The 17,503-nt window shown below is 36.7% G+C and overlaps 1 protein-coding gene across 2 annotated transcripts in view; it reads left to right on the top strand.

Annotated features, from left to right (window-relative positions):
• Positions 1 to 17,503, top strand: part of CLDN16 (claudin 16) — a 76,531-nt gene that overhangs the window by 24,200 nt on the left and 34,828 nt on the right. For both annotated transcript variants that reach the window (XM_064493785.1, XM_064493788.1), the window contains one exon: positions 8,267 to 8,415. In XM_064493785.1, the coding sequence (XP_064349855.1) occupies positions 8,383 to 8,415 (33 nt within the window). In that variant the 5' untranslated portion in view covers positions 8,267 to 8,382. The remainder of the gene's footprint in view (positions 1 to 8,266; positions 8,416 to 17,503) is intronic.

Raw genomic sequence — 17,503 nt, forward strand, 5'->3', positions numbered from 1 at the left:
CCTTCCTTCCTTCCTTTCTTTCTTTCTTTCTTTCTTTCTTTCTTTCTTTCTTTCTTTCTTTCTTTCTTTCTTTCTTTCTTTCTTTCTTTCTTTCTTATAGTAGCTATTTAAATGGTTATGAGGTAGTATCTCACTGTAGTTTTGATCTGCATCTCCCTAATTGTTAGTGACATTGATCATATTTTCATGTGCTTATTGACTATTTGTATATCTTTTTTGGAGAAGTGTCTATTCAAGTTCTTTGCCCATTTTTGAACTGGGTTATTTGTGGGTACTGTTGTTGTTGTTGTTGTTGTTGTTGTTGGGTTTTAGGAGTTATCTATATATTCTGGTTGTTAATCTCTTATCAAATATATTCTCTCATTATGTGGATTGCCTTTTTTATTTTTTCAATATTATCTTTTGATGCACAAATTTTTAAATATTCAGGAAGTCCAATCTGTCTATTTTTTTTCTTTGTTACCTATGTCTTTGGCTATATCCAAAAAGTAATGTTGGATCCAATGCTGTGAAGTTTTTTGTTTTATGTTTTCTGCTAAAAGTTTTATTGTTTTAGGTCTTATATTAAAGACTGAATCATTTTGAGTTACTTTCTTTTTTATGGTGCTAGGTAAGGGTCAAACTTCACTCTTTTGCATGTGGATATCCAGTTTTCTCAGCATCATTTGTCAAAAAGACTGTCATTTCCCCATTGAATGGTCTAGGCACTTTTGTTAAAATCCTTTAACTGTATGTACACATAAGGGTTTATATCTGGACTCTCTATTCTATTCCATTGGTATTATGTTAATACCACACTGTTTTGAATACTGTAGCTTTGTGTAAGTTTTAAAATCAGAAGTGTGAGTCTTCTAGTTTTGGTCTTCTTTTTCATAATTGTTTTGGCTACTCAAGCTCCCTTGATATTCCATATGAATTTTAGAATGCACTTTTCTATTTTTGCAAAAACCATCATTAGGATTTTATAGGGATTTTATTGAATCTGTTGATTGCTTTGGGTAGTATTCACATTTTAACAATATTAAATCTTCCAATCCATAAACATGTGATATATTTCCATTTATTTACATCTTTTTAATATTAATATTATGTCTTCTTAATTTATTTCAGCAATGTTTTGTAATTGTCATTATACACGTCTTTCACTTCCTTGGTTAAATTAATTTCTAAATCTTCTATTCTTTTTGCTGCTATTGTAAATTGAATTGTTTTTGTAATTTACTTTTCAGATTGCTCGTTGTTGATTTATAGAAAAGCAATTGATTTTTTGTGTGTGTGTGTTGACTTTGTGTCCTACTACTTTAATGAAGTCATTTTAGTTCTAATAGGTTTTGTGTGTATATATGTGTATGGAATTGTTTTCTACATGTAAGATCATATCATCTACAAACAGAGATGATTCTACTTCTTCCTATCCAATCTGGTTGCCCTTTATTTCTTTTTCTTGCCTAATTTCTCTGGCTAGGACTTCCATTATGATGCAAGTGCTCTTTATCTTTGCCTGGACTAAAACAACAAGCCCTAATTATTTTCCTTGCCTTTTTTTTTTTTTTCTTTCCTCATTCCAGTTATTCTTCTACACTTTACTCAGTTCTAAGGGAATCTTTCTAAACTCTAAACATGATGTTTAAGGGCCTTTGATTTCCCAAAAACTTAAATCCAATTTCTTAGCACTGCAAAATTCTTCACAAATAGATCTGAACTTATTTTTCTGACTCCTACATCACACCCTGCACTCCGCATACAAAGACTACATTTTTTATTTTCTCACTTTGGTGCTTTACTCATTAGCCTAGATTGCTTTCTAGTCTTCTTCTTTCTTACCATCATAAATCTTTTCTTCCTTTAAAACTCAATTCAACACCTCAACCTGTCTAAAGCCATCTTTGAGTCTCCCTGTCACATTTCTTTCTGAATTATCCCACATCACTTTATACTAGTCTTATGGCCCTTATTACACTTTAATTCATATTAGCATTAGTTTATCTTTTTGCCACAATTTTTAAATTCCTTGAGGGTAGGGACCATTTATTTTACTTTTATGTTTGCATCTTCTCCAGGTCATAGGGAGTAGCACAGAGGCCTGTTAGTAGTAAATGTTCAATACATAGTGTAGACTGGGATTCTAAACAAGAGGCTTGTACATACTGAGGAATAAGATGTATTATAATATAGCAGGGATTTGAGATTTTGATCTTTGTTCGCTGGGTTTTCTCATTTTTACATTTCTTTCACAAATGAGATTGAATATAATTTTCCTTGTGATATGGGGAAAATTACTTTCTTCTGGCTTCAAATTCCTGTTTCATAAGGCCAGAATGTGACTTTGTGAATTTTACATCATGATAAGGGCCACTAAGAAAAACTATGAAGACAAACTAGAAACAAAGTATGAGTTATAAAGCATGGTTCTTCTCACACTGTGAGAAGAATATCTAACCTTAATGCACTCATTTCTACAATTCAGCAATTTTCAAAGAAGCAGTGCCACATAGGACTGAGTATGTAGAGTAGAATAAAAACCAGCAAATCCCTCATCGGTACCAAAAAATGAATCAGTCAGATAGAGAAACTCACTCTGTAAATTCTCTACCACACAAAAAAATGTGGGCTGGAAGGTAAGAACATCTCCAGAGACAACACCACTTGCAAGATAATCATAAATTGTGTGGGATTTTGAGATGACAGCTTGATGCTTATTCCCAAGGTGTTTCTAGAGTGAATTTTTTTCCTGGAAAATTCAAGCGTAAGTCCATTGCTCAAAGCTTCAACAAGCCAAGATTATATTAGAAAACAGATGATGGCCTGACCCATTGTATGGGCCTGTCTAAATTGAAATTCAATGAACATAATCTTTTAATTAAATGAAATTCTGCCGCAGATCATCTTTGTTTTTCTCAGTTGTCATTCTTGGAAGGTCTTCAGTACTTACTGAAATTTTTGGTTCAATTTAGTTGGTAAATTTACCTAAATAAGATAGTATGGCCCTTCCTTTGGAAAATATTGATGATCCAGGACATTACTGAAACCTAATTTATTGTTATTATTTTTAAAGGATGCAGGTTCACAAATTGCAGAGGTCTCATTCTGGAATAACTTTCTAATATTCTGTTGTTTTGATACATATATTTACTCAAGCTAATTAATAAACTGCTATTGAATAGAAGCCTTTGGAACTTTCTTAATAGTACAGTAAGTAGGATTTGCAATCAGGCTATCAATTTTCTGCATATAATTGAGTACTTGTAAAGTGCTAGAACTAGGTAATTGAAGTGTTTTAAGCACTTTCCTCAATCTTGTTTGTGCTATAATTTGCCCTGTCTGTGCAAAAAATGTTGCTGAATAAAGATTATCATCAATTTTGCTTCTGAACAAATAACCTTAACATTTAAATTAAGTTTAGACTTCACACATGTTGCATGAAGGACTTCTAAATTTGATCTCTCCCTACTTACTAGGTATTATTAACCATACATTCCTTCCACATACTCCTGAACTCTAACTCTATATAAGTTCTTATGGAATTTTAGTTGAATTAAATGAGTGAATTTTGTGTGACTTTATTGTAATCCCATAATTGCTTCTAACAAGTTAATGGGTATATTCTTTATTCTTTTATTGATAGGTTTCTTGTTCTAGTTTAGTTGTAAGTGCAAAGAGGACGCAATGATAAAATCTTGTTCCTCACAGATTAATGGTGAGAGCAGGCAGACAGCACTTAACAACTAATGTGATCAGTGCAGGTTCAAAGTAACTTGGGATACTGAGGAAGTGGAGGCAGACTAACTCTGCTCCTCACAGTATGTGTGAGATTGGAACCAAGTCTTAGAGGATGGATAAGAGTTCCCAAAGCAGAGAAGATGGTTAGGGTATTTCACAAAGAAGAAAGAGGGAGCATAACGATGCAAACTAATGAGATGAAATGGTGTGTCCAGGGAATTTCTGAAATTTAAGTGTCACTGAAAGTTATGGCTTAAAAAAGCCATGGGGCTTGATGTAAAGGAAACTGTGTGCAGGAGGGTTTTTTTAAAATTTTTTTAAATAAAAATTTTTTTTTTAATTGAAGGAGAATCAGTTTACAGTGTTGTGTCAATTTCTGGTGTACAGCATAATGTTTCAGTCATACATATACATATATATTCATTTTCATATTCTTTTTCATTATAGGTTTTCATTATATTTTTCAATATCACAAGATATTAAATAGAGACCTTTGTGCTATACAATAGAAAACTGTTGTTTCAAATAAATAAAACATGCTGAAGTTTTGACAGTGTAAAGTATTGAAATTCTCCTGCTGCCAAGCTGGTGATATTCTGACAAGGACTGGGATTCTAAATTGGGCTGAACTGCCTAGGTTGGGTTGAGTTGGAATTGAGGCTTGGTTGACCTTTAGCCGCTAATTGTGGAGCCAAGAGACTGACTGCAGTGTTTAGGACAAAGTAAACAAGACAAAGAAACCTTACAAACTAAGCAGAGATGCCCAAAGAATTAGAGCTGAGAGTCAGAAATCCAGTCCAAGATAAAGGGTCTACAAAACTCTCTAAAACAGTGTAGACTGTTTCCAGGGAGGGCAATAGGGACATTTCCTCAGGTTCCAACATTCAGCTACAGGGCCTCTTTTACAGATAAGAGACCTGTAACCTCACATCTAGGTGGGAGCGGAACTGGCCAGGCAATAGACAGGATTGTGTGAGCTGAGTTCCGTGGCAAGTTTTGAGTTTCAGAAAGATTTTCCTGGTATTGTGGCATGGGAGGAAATTGAGGCAGGAAGACCATTTTAGGAAGTCCTCTCAGTTGTTAACACAGATGATAAGAAACTGAACTGTTATAATAAGAGTAAAAATGGGGTGGATGGGTGAGGTAAGAACAGTGTGTAGCTAGAGCTTTCAGGTCAGTTACATTTAATGTAATTATTGATTTGGTTGAACGTAAGCCTACCATCTCATTTTTTATTTTTCCCACTCTGTTTTTTTTTTTATTCCTTCGTTCCTCCTTTGCTGCTTTCTTTAAACTTTATTTTTTCTTAGAGTTGAACTTAATTTTCTCTGTTGCTATTTTAACTATGTCCTTTTGCTTTATTTTTACTTTTTTCTGGTGGTTACTCTAAGGATTAAATTATACATTCTTATATTATCATAGTCTATCTTGAAGTACTATTGTAACATTTCACTTATAAAAGTAAGACCCTTACAAAATATATAGAGAGAGATTTAACCCTCCTCTGTGCTATTTTCAATGTGACAAATCCCGTAAAATATTGTTACTATTCTTGCTTTAAACCATCATTTTTTAAACAAATTAGTTTAATTATGTTTAGTGTAGAAATTAAGGAATTATGTTTAGTATAGGTTTTCTATACTATACTAAATTTTTGTTTATATGAAAATGTCATTTTTCACCTTATTATTATTTTTTCTGATAAAGAACAAACATCTATTATTATCACACAGACATTAAGCTCTTAAAACATTTATATGCACTGCGATTGTTTAATTCTTTCATTCAGCCCACGTTTATTGAGTGTCCACTGTGTGAGTCACTTCAAAGGCACTGAGAGCTCAGTCTTTACACTATTTATGAAGTGCCCATTATTTCATAGTAATAATTATTAATTGAGCATGTCAGCACATTATCCCAGTTAGTCCTTTTAACTTCGCACTGAAAGGATATTTTTATTGGATTAAAATTATAGATTGACTTTTTGTTTTGGTTTGCTTTGTTTTAACTCTTTTAAGTGCCCTTCTATTTTTCCTCACTTGCATTTTTTCTAATGAGAAATTAATCATTGTTATACTTCTGTTTCCCTATACGTTATATATATTTTTCTCTTTGTTTATTTTTTTCTTTGCCTTTGGCTTCTTTCAAAATTTTCCCTTTATTTTGAGTTTTCATCTCTTTGCTTCTCTTTGTATTTTTCCTGTTTGAGTTTATTGAACTTTTGAGATATACATATTGATTTTATTTCACGAAATTAAAACATTTGAGCAATAATTTTTTAACTTTTTTTATTGAGTTATAGTCATTTTACAACGTTGTGTCAAATTCCAGTGTAGAGCACAATTTTTCAGTTATACATGAACATACATATATTCATTGACACATTTTTTTTTCATTGTGAGCTACCATAAGATCTTGTATATATTTCCCTGTGCTATACAGTATAATCTTGTTTATCTATTGAGCAAAAATTTTTTAAACATATTTTGCTATTCCAATGTATTTTTCCTTTCCTTCTGAGACTTCAGTTACTATCATCTGATACACTTCTTATCAATTCCCAAGTCATTAATTCCTGCCCCCCCCACCTTTTTCTCTTTGTTTCAGTTTAGGTGATTTGTATTGGTTTATCTTTAAGTTCACTGATTTTTTTCTTCTTTTACTGTCCAGTTTGCTATTGAGTCCACTCATACTAATATTGTAGTTTCAGATATTGAATTTTTCAGTTATAAACTTTCCTCTTGGCTATTTTTAGAGTTTCTATTTCTCTTTCTCATTGTATTTATCTTTACTTTGAAGTGTTTTATCACATGTATAATTATTATTTTTAAAGTCTTTGATAATTCCAATAGGTAGGTCTGGGTCATTCGTGACACTGCTGTCATTAACTGTGTTTTCTTTTGGTTATTGGTCACAAGTTTCTGCTTCGTTGACTGTTTTATACTTTTTAATTATACTTTTTATTTACATTTCAGATGTTGTGAATAAAAAGACAGTGAAGACCAGGGTATAATTTGGTTTGTTTTGTTTCTTTCCTCTGTCTGGCAATTAGGGTCATGTGCTATCGGTTAGATTTCTCCAAGAGTTGGGCTGAGGCTATACCTTCAAATAAGTTGTACTTACTGGCTGATGTCAACTGCCTGTTTGTTTATTGCCCCTTTCACGATAGATGCTCTCTGGTGGGCATTAACATGTGATCCACTTTGTGCCCAGCCCTATAGATATATCCACATGTCTCTTCCCTAGACCTCCTTTTTGCAAAATCTAGTATTTCTTCCAGTGTCCTGTCCATCTATTTGCCCTTGTCCTTGAGTTTGTGTATATTCTTACTACGAAACATTTCTCTAATCACACGTGGTGAATCATTGGTTTTATCTGAAGTTCTGCCTACTGGGAGGATTTCTCCTCACTGCTGTTTTCTAGTGTTGTCCTGAGTGAGGCTGTAATGCAAAGTGGTCCATATTTGGTTCTCACCATATGCTGAGCCAAACTATCTGTGAACAAAGCTTGTCCTTTTTCCCCTCTTCCTTCATCCAGCCAGATATAAGGAAGTCCCCATGTGAACATAGTTTTGGCTCAGAGACAGGTGATACACAGTTGATACACAGTATTGCAGTGATGTATGGCTTGGGAAACCAGACCCCCAGTTCGTGTAGCTCCAGCCCTGTGCATGCCGTTCTGGATGTGCCTCTTCTGTCTAACAATAAATTGCTGTGGACATCCCTGATCTTACAGCTTTGTGGTTCTGATAGGACATAGTTCATGCTGGGTATCTCTGGCCAGTTTTTGTTGTTGTTCCATGAATAGATACCGCATCTCTCCCAGGCCCAGCAGCGTACCAGGGATTGGTTTTCAAATGGTGTTTACTTTCACAGCCTTGTACCAGAACTTGCTCCATAAAGCTAGGGATTTATATTGTTATTCTAAGTCCTACTGGGACTTGCCATACTTCTAGTAACATTAGGGTTTGCTTGTTCACGTGGCTCAAGTGATGAGGCTGCCCTCACTGCAGTCTGAATCAACAGCTGAGCTCTGGGCCCCCTCAAAGCTGGCAACCTTGCACGTCATCTGGTAAATGAGTCAAATGCATAATATGTTGCCTTCAAAGAGGGCTGCCTAGTGTTTTGTTTTGTTTTGTTTTGTTTTGTTTTGTTTTGTTTTTTGAGAGGAATCTTAGCATGTCATACACCACAGAGTCCCTGACAATCTCACCAGTACGGCAGGCCCCTAGGTGCTTTCTTAGATTTTCTTCTTCGTGGAACTCTGTCTTTCATTTCTCTCCTTTAGCCAATGGATTCTGGTCTTGAGAACTGGTTCAGATCTGGAAACTAGGACTTTTACTGGGACAGTTGCCGCCAGCCTCCCATTTATCTATCCTTGATTTGTTTGGTTGTGTGAATTAAGCAATGCTGTTTTGGCTGTCCAGCTATCTTGTGCCTAAGAATACTGTGATCTACTAACCATCTCCACAGGCTACCTACGCACACCTCTCATGACCCCTGGCTGCCACTCTGACCATCACAATAATTATACGTCTTTGCTTTAGGCAGTTAATCGCTACCACTGGCCTGTGTTATTTCGGGAACCCTCATTCTTCTGTGGCTGCCTCTGCTGCCATCAGTTTTGACCTGCTGATGACGGCCATGGCTGATCTTTCCAACCATGCTGCTGCCCTGCTTCCTCTTCATGGTGTTGGTAAGTGGAGCATCTCCTGGGCTTTTCCATAGAAGATAATTGGCTGGTGGGCTTCCAGCCTTAGACAGTGTAATCATTCTGACCTGCTCTTGTCTTTGAGCCTTTTGATATCTCCTGCCACCATCCTCCATGAGAGTTCTAGTATTTTTGCTTCACCTAATAGGAGCCATTGCTTTCCCCAAGCTTCCCAGAGCCGTCCTAGATGCTTGTTGGCAGGAGGGTGATGCCACATCAGTCAGTTCTTCCTTACTGAGCTTTGTGTTCTGCCCACACTCTTTCAGTCTGCACTCTGGGGCCCTCATCCTCTATATTCTCTTCCAGCTGCTGTCACTGTGTCTTGACTAGATCCAGCATTTCTTCAGCCTGTGTCCCATTCCTCCCCATGAGGCCCAGTTTTCTCAGCCAAGTTATGTTGTTACTTAACCCTAATTACTGGTCAAGTGGAGAAGTGTTGGTATATTCAAAGGTGGGGAGGGTGTGTGTTGCCTTGCAGAGCAGAAACCTCTACATAGTTCTCAAGCAGGGAGAAAGCCTAGTCTTTAACTTAGTAGAGTGGGTCACCCTTATAGGTCCAGTGGATATGGGCTGGAGAATTGAGGTTTTCAAGTGCATCAACTCAGTTATTCCAACTCCACATCTAAGGATCCTGCTTCATCCCAATCAGGGCCCTGATAGTGGCATAGCAGACTTTCTAGGCAGCAATTCAACACTCCTTGGAGCTCTTGAGTCCTAAGTTGCTCTTCTTGGCCTTCCATCTAAGAGAGCTGAGAACCTTTGTATATATTGCCTCTGACTTGTACTTTAAGTTAGTAATTTAAGTGGGTAATTTATCACTTTTGGCTTTTTTGTTGCCGTTCTCCAAATTTATGGCATATTGTACCATCAGGGTATTCCCTTCCAATATTGTGCCATCCAAGTTAATCACCAGTGAAGTTTTTAACAATTTCACTAACATAGTAAGCCACCAGCAGGTGATCTGGCTTCTAAAATCCCATTTCTTAGCCCCACTCTGGATGCTAATGGTCTTAAGTCAAATTCTCTGGGAACAAAGATTCTGAGATGGAGACTAAGGAAGCAAATTTACTGAAACATACACATAAATAGGTGAGGGGAGAAGACTGGACAGAGGAAAAAGTTGAACTGTGATGCAGTTGTAACAAGGATTTAGTTAATCCCATAGGGAACTCTTGACTTGGGATGACCAGAGTTCTCCCAAATTGGGGAAAGAGAACATGACTTTTTGTTTCCCTACAACCTAAGATGTGAGCTCCTTCATAGGAGGGAATGTGTGCTTGGGTGAGAAGCTCCCTGTAACTGAGATCAATACCTGAAAGAGGGGCTTAGCTATGATCCACCAGCATCCAACATTCCCATAATCTTGGGGGAGTGAGTGCTTTATTTTTTAGGAAGGTTTGGGCAACATACCACAGCTTCCACTATATTTGATATGATGTGAGCTCGGTCCTCCAAAAATAAGAATGTCTGAGGATTGCAAAAACATTAAAATTGCTCCAGAGCAGGATGTGGGACTTGTTCAAGGAACAAGATAAATGCAAACATTCAGAATGTTCATTTCAACACAAAATTTGAAATCATGAGTTATTTTTAAACCCTTCTTATCGTAAGTGAAGTCTATCTTTCATATCCCACTTCCTTTTGAGTAGGGAGATTAATTTTTCATTCTGAAAGAAAAGTTTTTTTTCTTCTTTCTTTTATGATAGGATAATTCATTCTGTCCTGATAACTACAAACGTTTGTATTTGCCAATGGATATAAAAGTGCATTGTGAAACTGTACAGTGTGATAGAAAACAAGAGAATATATATCATTATTACTTCCATGAAATAATCTTTCTATCCTGTGACCTTTTGGAAAATTGATGATGCCTAAGACTTGAAATTATAGGCATAGATTATCTTCCCCCAAGAATTTACTCACACACCAGATGAAACCTATCAAATAGTGAAATTTGGCCTGTGAACTAGAGACTCAAAACAATTATTCTGGTACAAATTTCTCAGTGGGGATATTCAATAAACACTTGCTGGCTAATCAAGGGGTATGTAATATATCAGGACAGGGGAAAATTAAGGTGAAAAATTTCTCCAACAAGTGTCCAACTAATTTTTGTCAAAGAGGATTCCATAGAAAACAAGACCTACAGAATATTTTGTTTTAAAAAAGTTATATTCTCCAAAATGAAATCTGTTAGTTTTGCTTTATTGCTTGAATTCTTCTGGTCACAGAGCCCTCTTTATTGTGGAACTCCTTGTAATTCATTAGAATTAGGGTTCCATGGGAACACAGTGGGATTTCATTCATGTCAGGCTCCCATGTGATGGGATGGAAGCTGACACTGTTCCTGGCTACAAGGTGGTGCACATGGCTGTGGTAGCGAGCCTCCAAAATGGTCCCCAATACTCTCCCCGCTCCTGGTATGCATACCCTGTGTAACCCCCTCCCACATTTTATAGGTCTGTGTGACTGATAACGTTTGGCAGAATTGATGGTATGTTTGAGATTAGGTTATGGAAAAGATGGCAGCTTCCTTCTCAGGAACACACTCCCTCATTTTCTCTCTCTGACCCCTCGCTCTGTGGGAAGTCAGCTGCCGTGTTGTGAGGACACTAGGCAGCCAATGGATGAGCCCATATAATGAAGATGTGAAATGATCAGACAAAAAGCAGTGAGGAGCTCAGGTCAACAGTAGTGGAATGGAAGCACCAGCCCCAAGTTGTGCCTCCAGATGAGGCTGCAGCCCTGACCAGTCCTGACTCAGAACCACCCAGCTAAGCCGACCCTGTGTTCCTGACCCCTAGAAACACATTTATTTTAAGCTGCTACACTTGGGGACAGCTTGTTACACAGCATCAGATATCTAATGCAATCATTTAATCCAGTCAGTGCATTTCATTCCTCTCACCACAGTGATAGGAATAGAGGTGGGCATTGGACCCGAGTTGGTGCATTTGGGTTGGCTTTCAGGACTTTTAGTGGGGATTCTAGTTTATGGAGAGTCTCCTATCTCCTAGATGGTAAAATGTGTGTATGTAAATGTTGGAGTCATTCTGTCAGGATGAGAAAAGCCACCTGGAGGACAAAGCTGTCATTCTGAAGAAGGTAGAACGTGAAGAATTATGCAGCCATACCTGGAATTCTGATTAAAAAAAAAAAAAAAAAAAGAAGCAGCAGCTTGCATTTCTATCTTCTCTCGAATTCTTTTCACTTAGGAAAGCCAACCAAACCCCTTAGTTATTCAAACTTATTTGATACGGGTTTTCTGTCAACTTGCTACCAAAAAAGTCTCTTAGTGTATACATAGGCAAAGACCATGTCTTTAAACCTCAACCAGCATCTTAGCTTATAACGTTTTATTAGAGGACAAAGAGTAGTCTTATAAAATATAAAATATCCTGATTCTCTGGATCTCAAACACCTAGTCATGGAGCGTGACAAGCTGATGAGCTCTCCTTTGCCTTTCTCTGGATTTTACTGTCTTAAGTATTGTTTCTTGACAGATGAATTCCCTCGATATAACACTGTTGCTCACCCCATGTAAGTCATCTTTACTGAGTAGCAGATCGTGCGGCCATATGCCACTCTCTAATTCAGGTGCCGTCCCCGGATAGGAACTGCCTTTGAGAGGCCAGTCCTAGAGTTAAGTCCATTTTACAAGTCTGTTCCACCTGATTATGTACCTTTTCTTTTCTCTCTGGTTATTACCACTAAAGTTTCAGGTCCAACATATCTTTTAACTGACTCACTCAGGAGCATAATGAGGTTCAAATGAAATTGTATATAGGTCTGATTTGTATAGTAGTTGCTCAGTAAAGGTATATTGGATGCATGAACGATCTCTTAAACTTCATTTATAAATGTTCAAAAAGGAACATGAAATGGAAAACTAGTGTAATTTGATTGTTCTGTCATTTTTATTATACGGTGAATATTCATTGTAGAAAAATTAGGAAATCTAGATAAGTAAACTACTGTCTTAATTGAAATAATCTAAAATACATCCATCAGCTATATATTATATTTGATATATTTTTTCTTCCAGTTTTATTGAGATATAGTTGATGTACAGCACTATATAAAAGTTTATAGTGTACAGCATAATGATCTGACTTACATACATCTATGTAAGTCACAGTAAGTTTAGTTGACATTTATCCTCTCGTATAGATATAAAATTAAAGAAATATAAAAGAAATTTGATGATGAAAATATTAGCATTTACTCTCTTAACAAGTTACAGCATACAACAGTGTTATATATATTTATCATGATGTTATCATTACATCCCTAGTATTTATTTATCTTATAACTGGAAGTTTGCAGTACCTTTTGTTGCATTTATCCAATTTCTCCTTCTCCCCTCCTCCACCTCTGGTAACCACAAATCTGACCTCCTTTTCTATGAGTTCCTTTTATGATTGCTTATTTGTTTTTGAAGCATAAGTGACCTACAAAACTATGTTAGTTCCTGTTATACAATATAGTGATTTTTTTCTATACATTTCAAAGTGATCACCACAATAAGCCTAGTTATGAGTATGTCACCAAAGATATTACTAGTTATTGACTGTATTCCCCACATTGTGCATTTCATATCTGTGACTCATTTATGTTTCAACTGGAAGTTTGTACCTTTTAATTTTCCTCACCTATTTCTTTCCCCTCAAAGCCTCTTTCCTCTGGTAACCACCTGTTTGCTCTCTGTACCTATAATTCTGTTTCCATTTTGTTATTTTTATTCACATATTTTGTTTTTTGGAGTCCCTATATAAATGAGGTCATACAGCATTTGTCTTCTCTGTCTGAATTATTTCATATATATATGAATATATATAGTGGAATATTTGATAAATATATGTGAAAATATATATGAATGTAAATATATATAGTGGAATATTAGCCATAAAAAAGAATGAAATCTTGCCATGAATGGACTTAGAGGGTATTATGCTAAAAAGGAAGTCATGACTGTTTGAATTTTGAAGTGAATTATCCTAGCCTTTTTATAAACTTTAAAGTAAATTATCCTAGCATTTTGCTAACAAAAACTATACATATACTTTACAAAAATGAGCCCTTACTATTTATTAATTAGCTTTTTATCATTTACAATTTTATCATGTCTTTCCATGTCAACAAATATAAATATGCTAATTTGTTTATTGAGTTTTATGTCCTAAAAATCATTCTATCCTTTATTCTTCCTGTCTACTTTTGGGGGAACAGTGACTCAGGCTCCTTATGACAAACAAAACCTTACGAAAGAATGGCTGGAAAAATGACTTCACAAGCCTTGCCTTTGTCGAGACTTGTTTGTTAGCGGGAAGGACTAAATGTTAGTTTCCCTTGCTCAAATAAAAGTAGGTGTGGGTAGGTGAAACCTGTGAAGCTTCTGTGAACTGAGTCAGAATTAGCACAAGGTTTCAAGGCAAATTTTATACTCTGAGAAAACCTGAGGCAGAGAGAGAACATTTCCTTTCACCCTAAACAGATGACATTCTCTATACGAAGGTCATAATAATATGGCAGACAGAACATTCAACAGGCCTTTAGAAATCTGGATTTTCTAAATCAAGGACTGCCACTTGCACTTTTATGACTTTGGAAGTGTCTCTTTCCATTTCAGATATCTCTTAGAGGTAGTAGAACTCTGCTATGTTATGACTTTTTAAGATTAGGTTGAAAGATTTTTTTTTTTTAGACACCTGGAGAGTTCTTGCTTCTTCAATTATTTTTATTTAATTTGAAAGTTCCTCCTTTCACTTGCAGAAAAGACAGGAAAAATATAAAACTTCCTCAATTTATGCTATATCTTTAGCTATCTCCTTTTGAATGCTCTAGTTAATTTAAATAGGTTAATTTAACTTTATATTTTGCAGACTAATTTTAGTAAATGATTATAGTGTCATATATCTTGGTTAACATCAGTCATTACAGCTCTTGGTAAATGTTGAGAGCTGCTGGGTATGGCCATTCAGGTTGTGCACTGCATATCTGCAGGGATGGAAATCACATAGACTGTGATCTGAATAATGAACCAGACTTCTGTAGTGTGCAACCTGTATACATTTCTACCGTGTCCATGGGTGTTCTCCTGAGCATTAAACTTCTCATATAAGCAATCAAGTGACATGAATAAGTCATATGCATGTGAGAATTCCATTTATTCATGATAATTTTTCTTTTAAATATATCCTATGAGACCAGTAGTGCCTTTCCTGATGTTCTACCCCTCCAACCTCTACATCGTGCAGGTCCAGTGTCACTCTAGGCTTTGAGACCAAGGATGTTTCTATTAGGAAGCAACTTTTTAAGTCATAGGATAATAGTTCAGATGGAGAGAACTGAGTCAGGCTCTCTAATATTCTCAGTTTGCCCACTAATCTCTGCTCTTAAAATTACACTCTTGCCTTGTTCTTTGGTACCTGAATTACTTGCCAGTTTCTTTTTTCCAATAGAAAGTAAGTTCTGTGAAGGTAGGCATCTTTGTCTGCTTTGTTCGCTCATGTAACCTCAGGCTAGAACAAAGCTTTGAACTCAGTATATACAAAATAAATTGTCGATTTGTTCATTAATGGACAGAACACTAGACTGTTCTCTCCAATTCACCTGGCAGCTGGGCTTTTGCTCACTCCTGAACCCCACTTCCAAATGAGGCACCCAGACATCTGCCCTCACACCTTCTGCCATTCTTCTTGGTCCGCATATTGTCAGCCCCTAGACTCTCTGACACTGGCATCTATGTGCCTGCTGCCCCAGGTGGTTGAACATCTGCCTGGCTGGGCTGCTCCCTGTCCACGGCCACTGTAATCTTTTTTTTTTAAATTAAAGTATAGTCGGTTTGCAATGTTGTGTTAGTTTCTGGAGTACAGCATAGAGATTCAGTTATATATATAATATTACGTATATATATATATTCCTTTTCATAATCTTTTTCATTATAGGCTATTACAAGATATTGAATATAGTTCCCTATGCTATACAGTAGGACCTTGTTGTTTACCTATTTTATGTGTAGTAGTGTGTATCTGCAAATCCCATACTCCCACTTTATCTTCCTACCCATCTCTCTTTCCCCCACTGGCAACGATAAATTTGGTTTTTGTTTCTGTATGTTACCCCCTGAGCTGTTTACCGACATATCTCAGAGGGCTTAGTCTGGCTCTGAGCACCTGATCCAGTGTCTGGGTGCTAGGACTTACCTCCCAGGCTCCTTCAGTTCCTACTTAGCTTGCATCTTCTCAGGACTGACTGTACTTGAAGTCTGGTTAGTGATAGATCTTTAAATTGGACATCTGAAGATTTTTTTCCAACATAAAGAATTGAAAAGTCTTGCAAAAAGAACCAGGGCTCACTTTCAGCCAAAGGGCTCATCAGCAGATCCTTTCAGAATGGACATCCAGCTCTTTCATGTCCCCAGAACCTTGAGAAAGTTACTAACATTCTCTGAACCTCAGTTTCCTCAAAAGCAAATGGAATTAAGGAGTGAGCATTTGTGGAAGTGCATAACATGGCCCTTGGCACCTAACAGTTACATGCAAATTAGCTCTCCATTCCTTTTCTTACAGAGAAGCATAATGGCTTGGGATTTGGCAAAGGCCTACCTTAGGTGTCAAGGTCTTCCTAATGCAAGTGGCTTGTTTCTGATCTGTGTATCTGATCTCCTAGCTGGAGCCGGCTTCTCCAGCTCCTGTTTCCTGACTGTTGGCATTATTAGCCTTTGACTGCTCATCTCTGATCTTTCCCCTTGCCCCTCATTCCTTATTGGTCATGCTGATATCTGCTCAATTCTCAAAATGCAGCCCTTTGTTTATTCTACCTCCGGTCCCTGACAGAACCCCCGACTCTGCCTCTGTGTCCTTGTCCAACATATGTAGGGTTTAGGAAGCCCCCTGTAAAATAAGACTTTTAAGGAATTGAGAACTCCCTTCCCTTCCCCCTGTTGCTTTGAAAATAAGGCTCAAAGCAGTGAATATTTTGTTCTTAAAATAATGAATCTAAGTCTGAGTTGGAGCTGAAACCTGGGTCTTCCGGAGCCTTTGTCCATTGATTCATACATCTTGGTCCTTGTTCCTCATCCATAACTTACCTCCATCTCCAGGGTGTCCCTGAGACACTAGCAGATTCTTACTTCACATCTATGACAGTAGAAACATTTTATTAATGATTCCATAAAGCGTACAGACTAAGAATATGTTGTATTTTTAGGAGCGACTCATTTATGAAAAAGAAATATGTTCCCTGATTTCTAGCCTGCTTGACAAGCTTACAGAGAGAAACTTTGACTTCGTTCTGTTTTTTAACAACAAAAGTTTTAAAAGAGACTGTCCTTTTTTGAACTTCGTAAGTGTAAGGGGTGTATATGCCTCAAATATCGCTATAACACATGGCATTTAACTAATTTACATTGCCCCAAGGAATGCTATTGTGCTCAAGGTAGGTTGTGAGTGCCTAGAAATATTCTCTTAGTCATCTTTGGTTATCCAATATCTAGTGTAGGACTCAGGCAACATTTTTTCTTTATAAATGAATTCCTTAGAACCAGTCAATGATGTAGAAAATCTATGGCTGATACTTCAGAACCAATCAATGACATGGTAAATACATGACAATTCAGATACGCCTAAAAGTATCAGACAGGCACAGTATTGCTTTGATAGTCTGGTTAAGGATATGAAAGATCCTTATGCATATTGTCCCAATGAAAAAAAACTCATCCTATTTGTTAGGAAACTCTTGACTCTCCTTTTCTTCTACTTTTGTGAGGAGAAATTTCCCAGAGGTCATCTCAGGTGTTTATCTTCCCTTATGGGTGATGACAGTAAGCGTAGGTATTTTAGGCAGCAGAATTTGAGCTTGTTTACATCTTATGAATCCTAGAGTTTTGACGCAGAAAGGTTCTAGAGAGCTCAAAATGCAAGTGAAAGAAAGAAAAACTCCAGATACCGAGAGTCTATACTGATCTACCACGTGAGAGGTGGGACCATCAATCACTGGAAGCAACAATAGGAGTTTCTCCGTTTTCCCTCCAACACTGAAAATAGCTTTTTTGGGGGTGGGGGTGGGGACT

The sequence above is a fragment of the Camelus dromedarius genome, chromosome 2 (assembly GCF_036321535.1).
Source record: "Camelus dromedarius isolate mCamDro1 chromosome 2, mCamDro1.pat, whole genome shotgun sequence".
NCBI lineage: Eukaryota > Metazoa > Chordata > Mammalia > Artiodactyla > Camelidae > Camelus > Camelus dromedarius.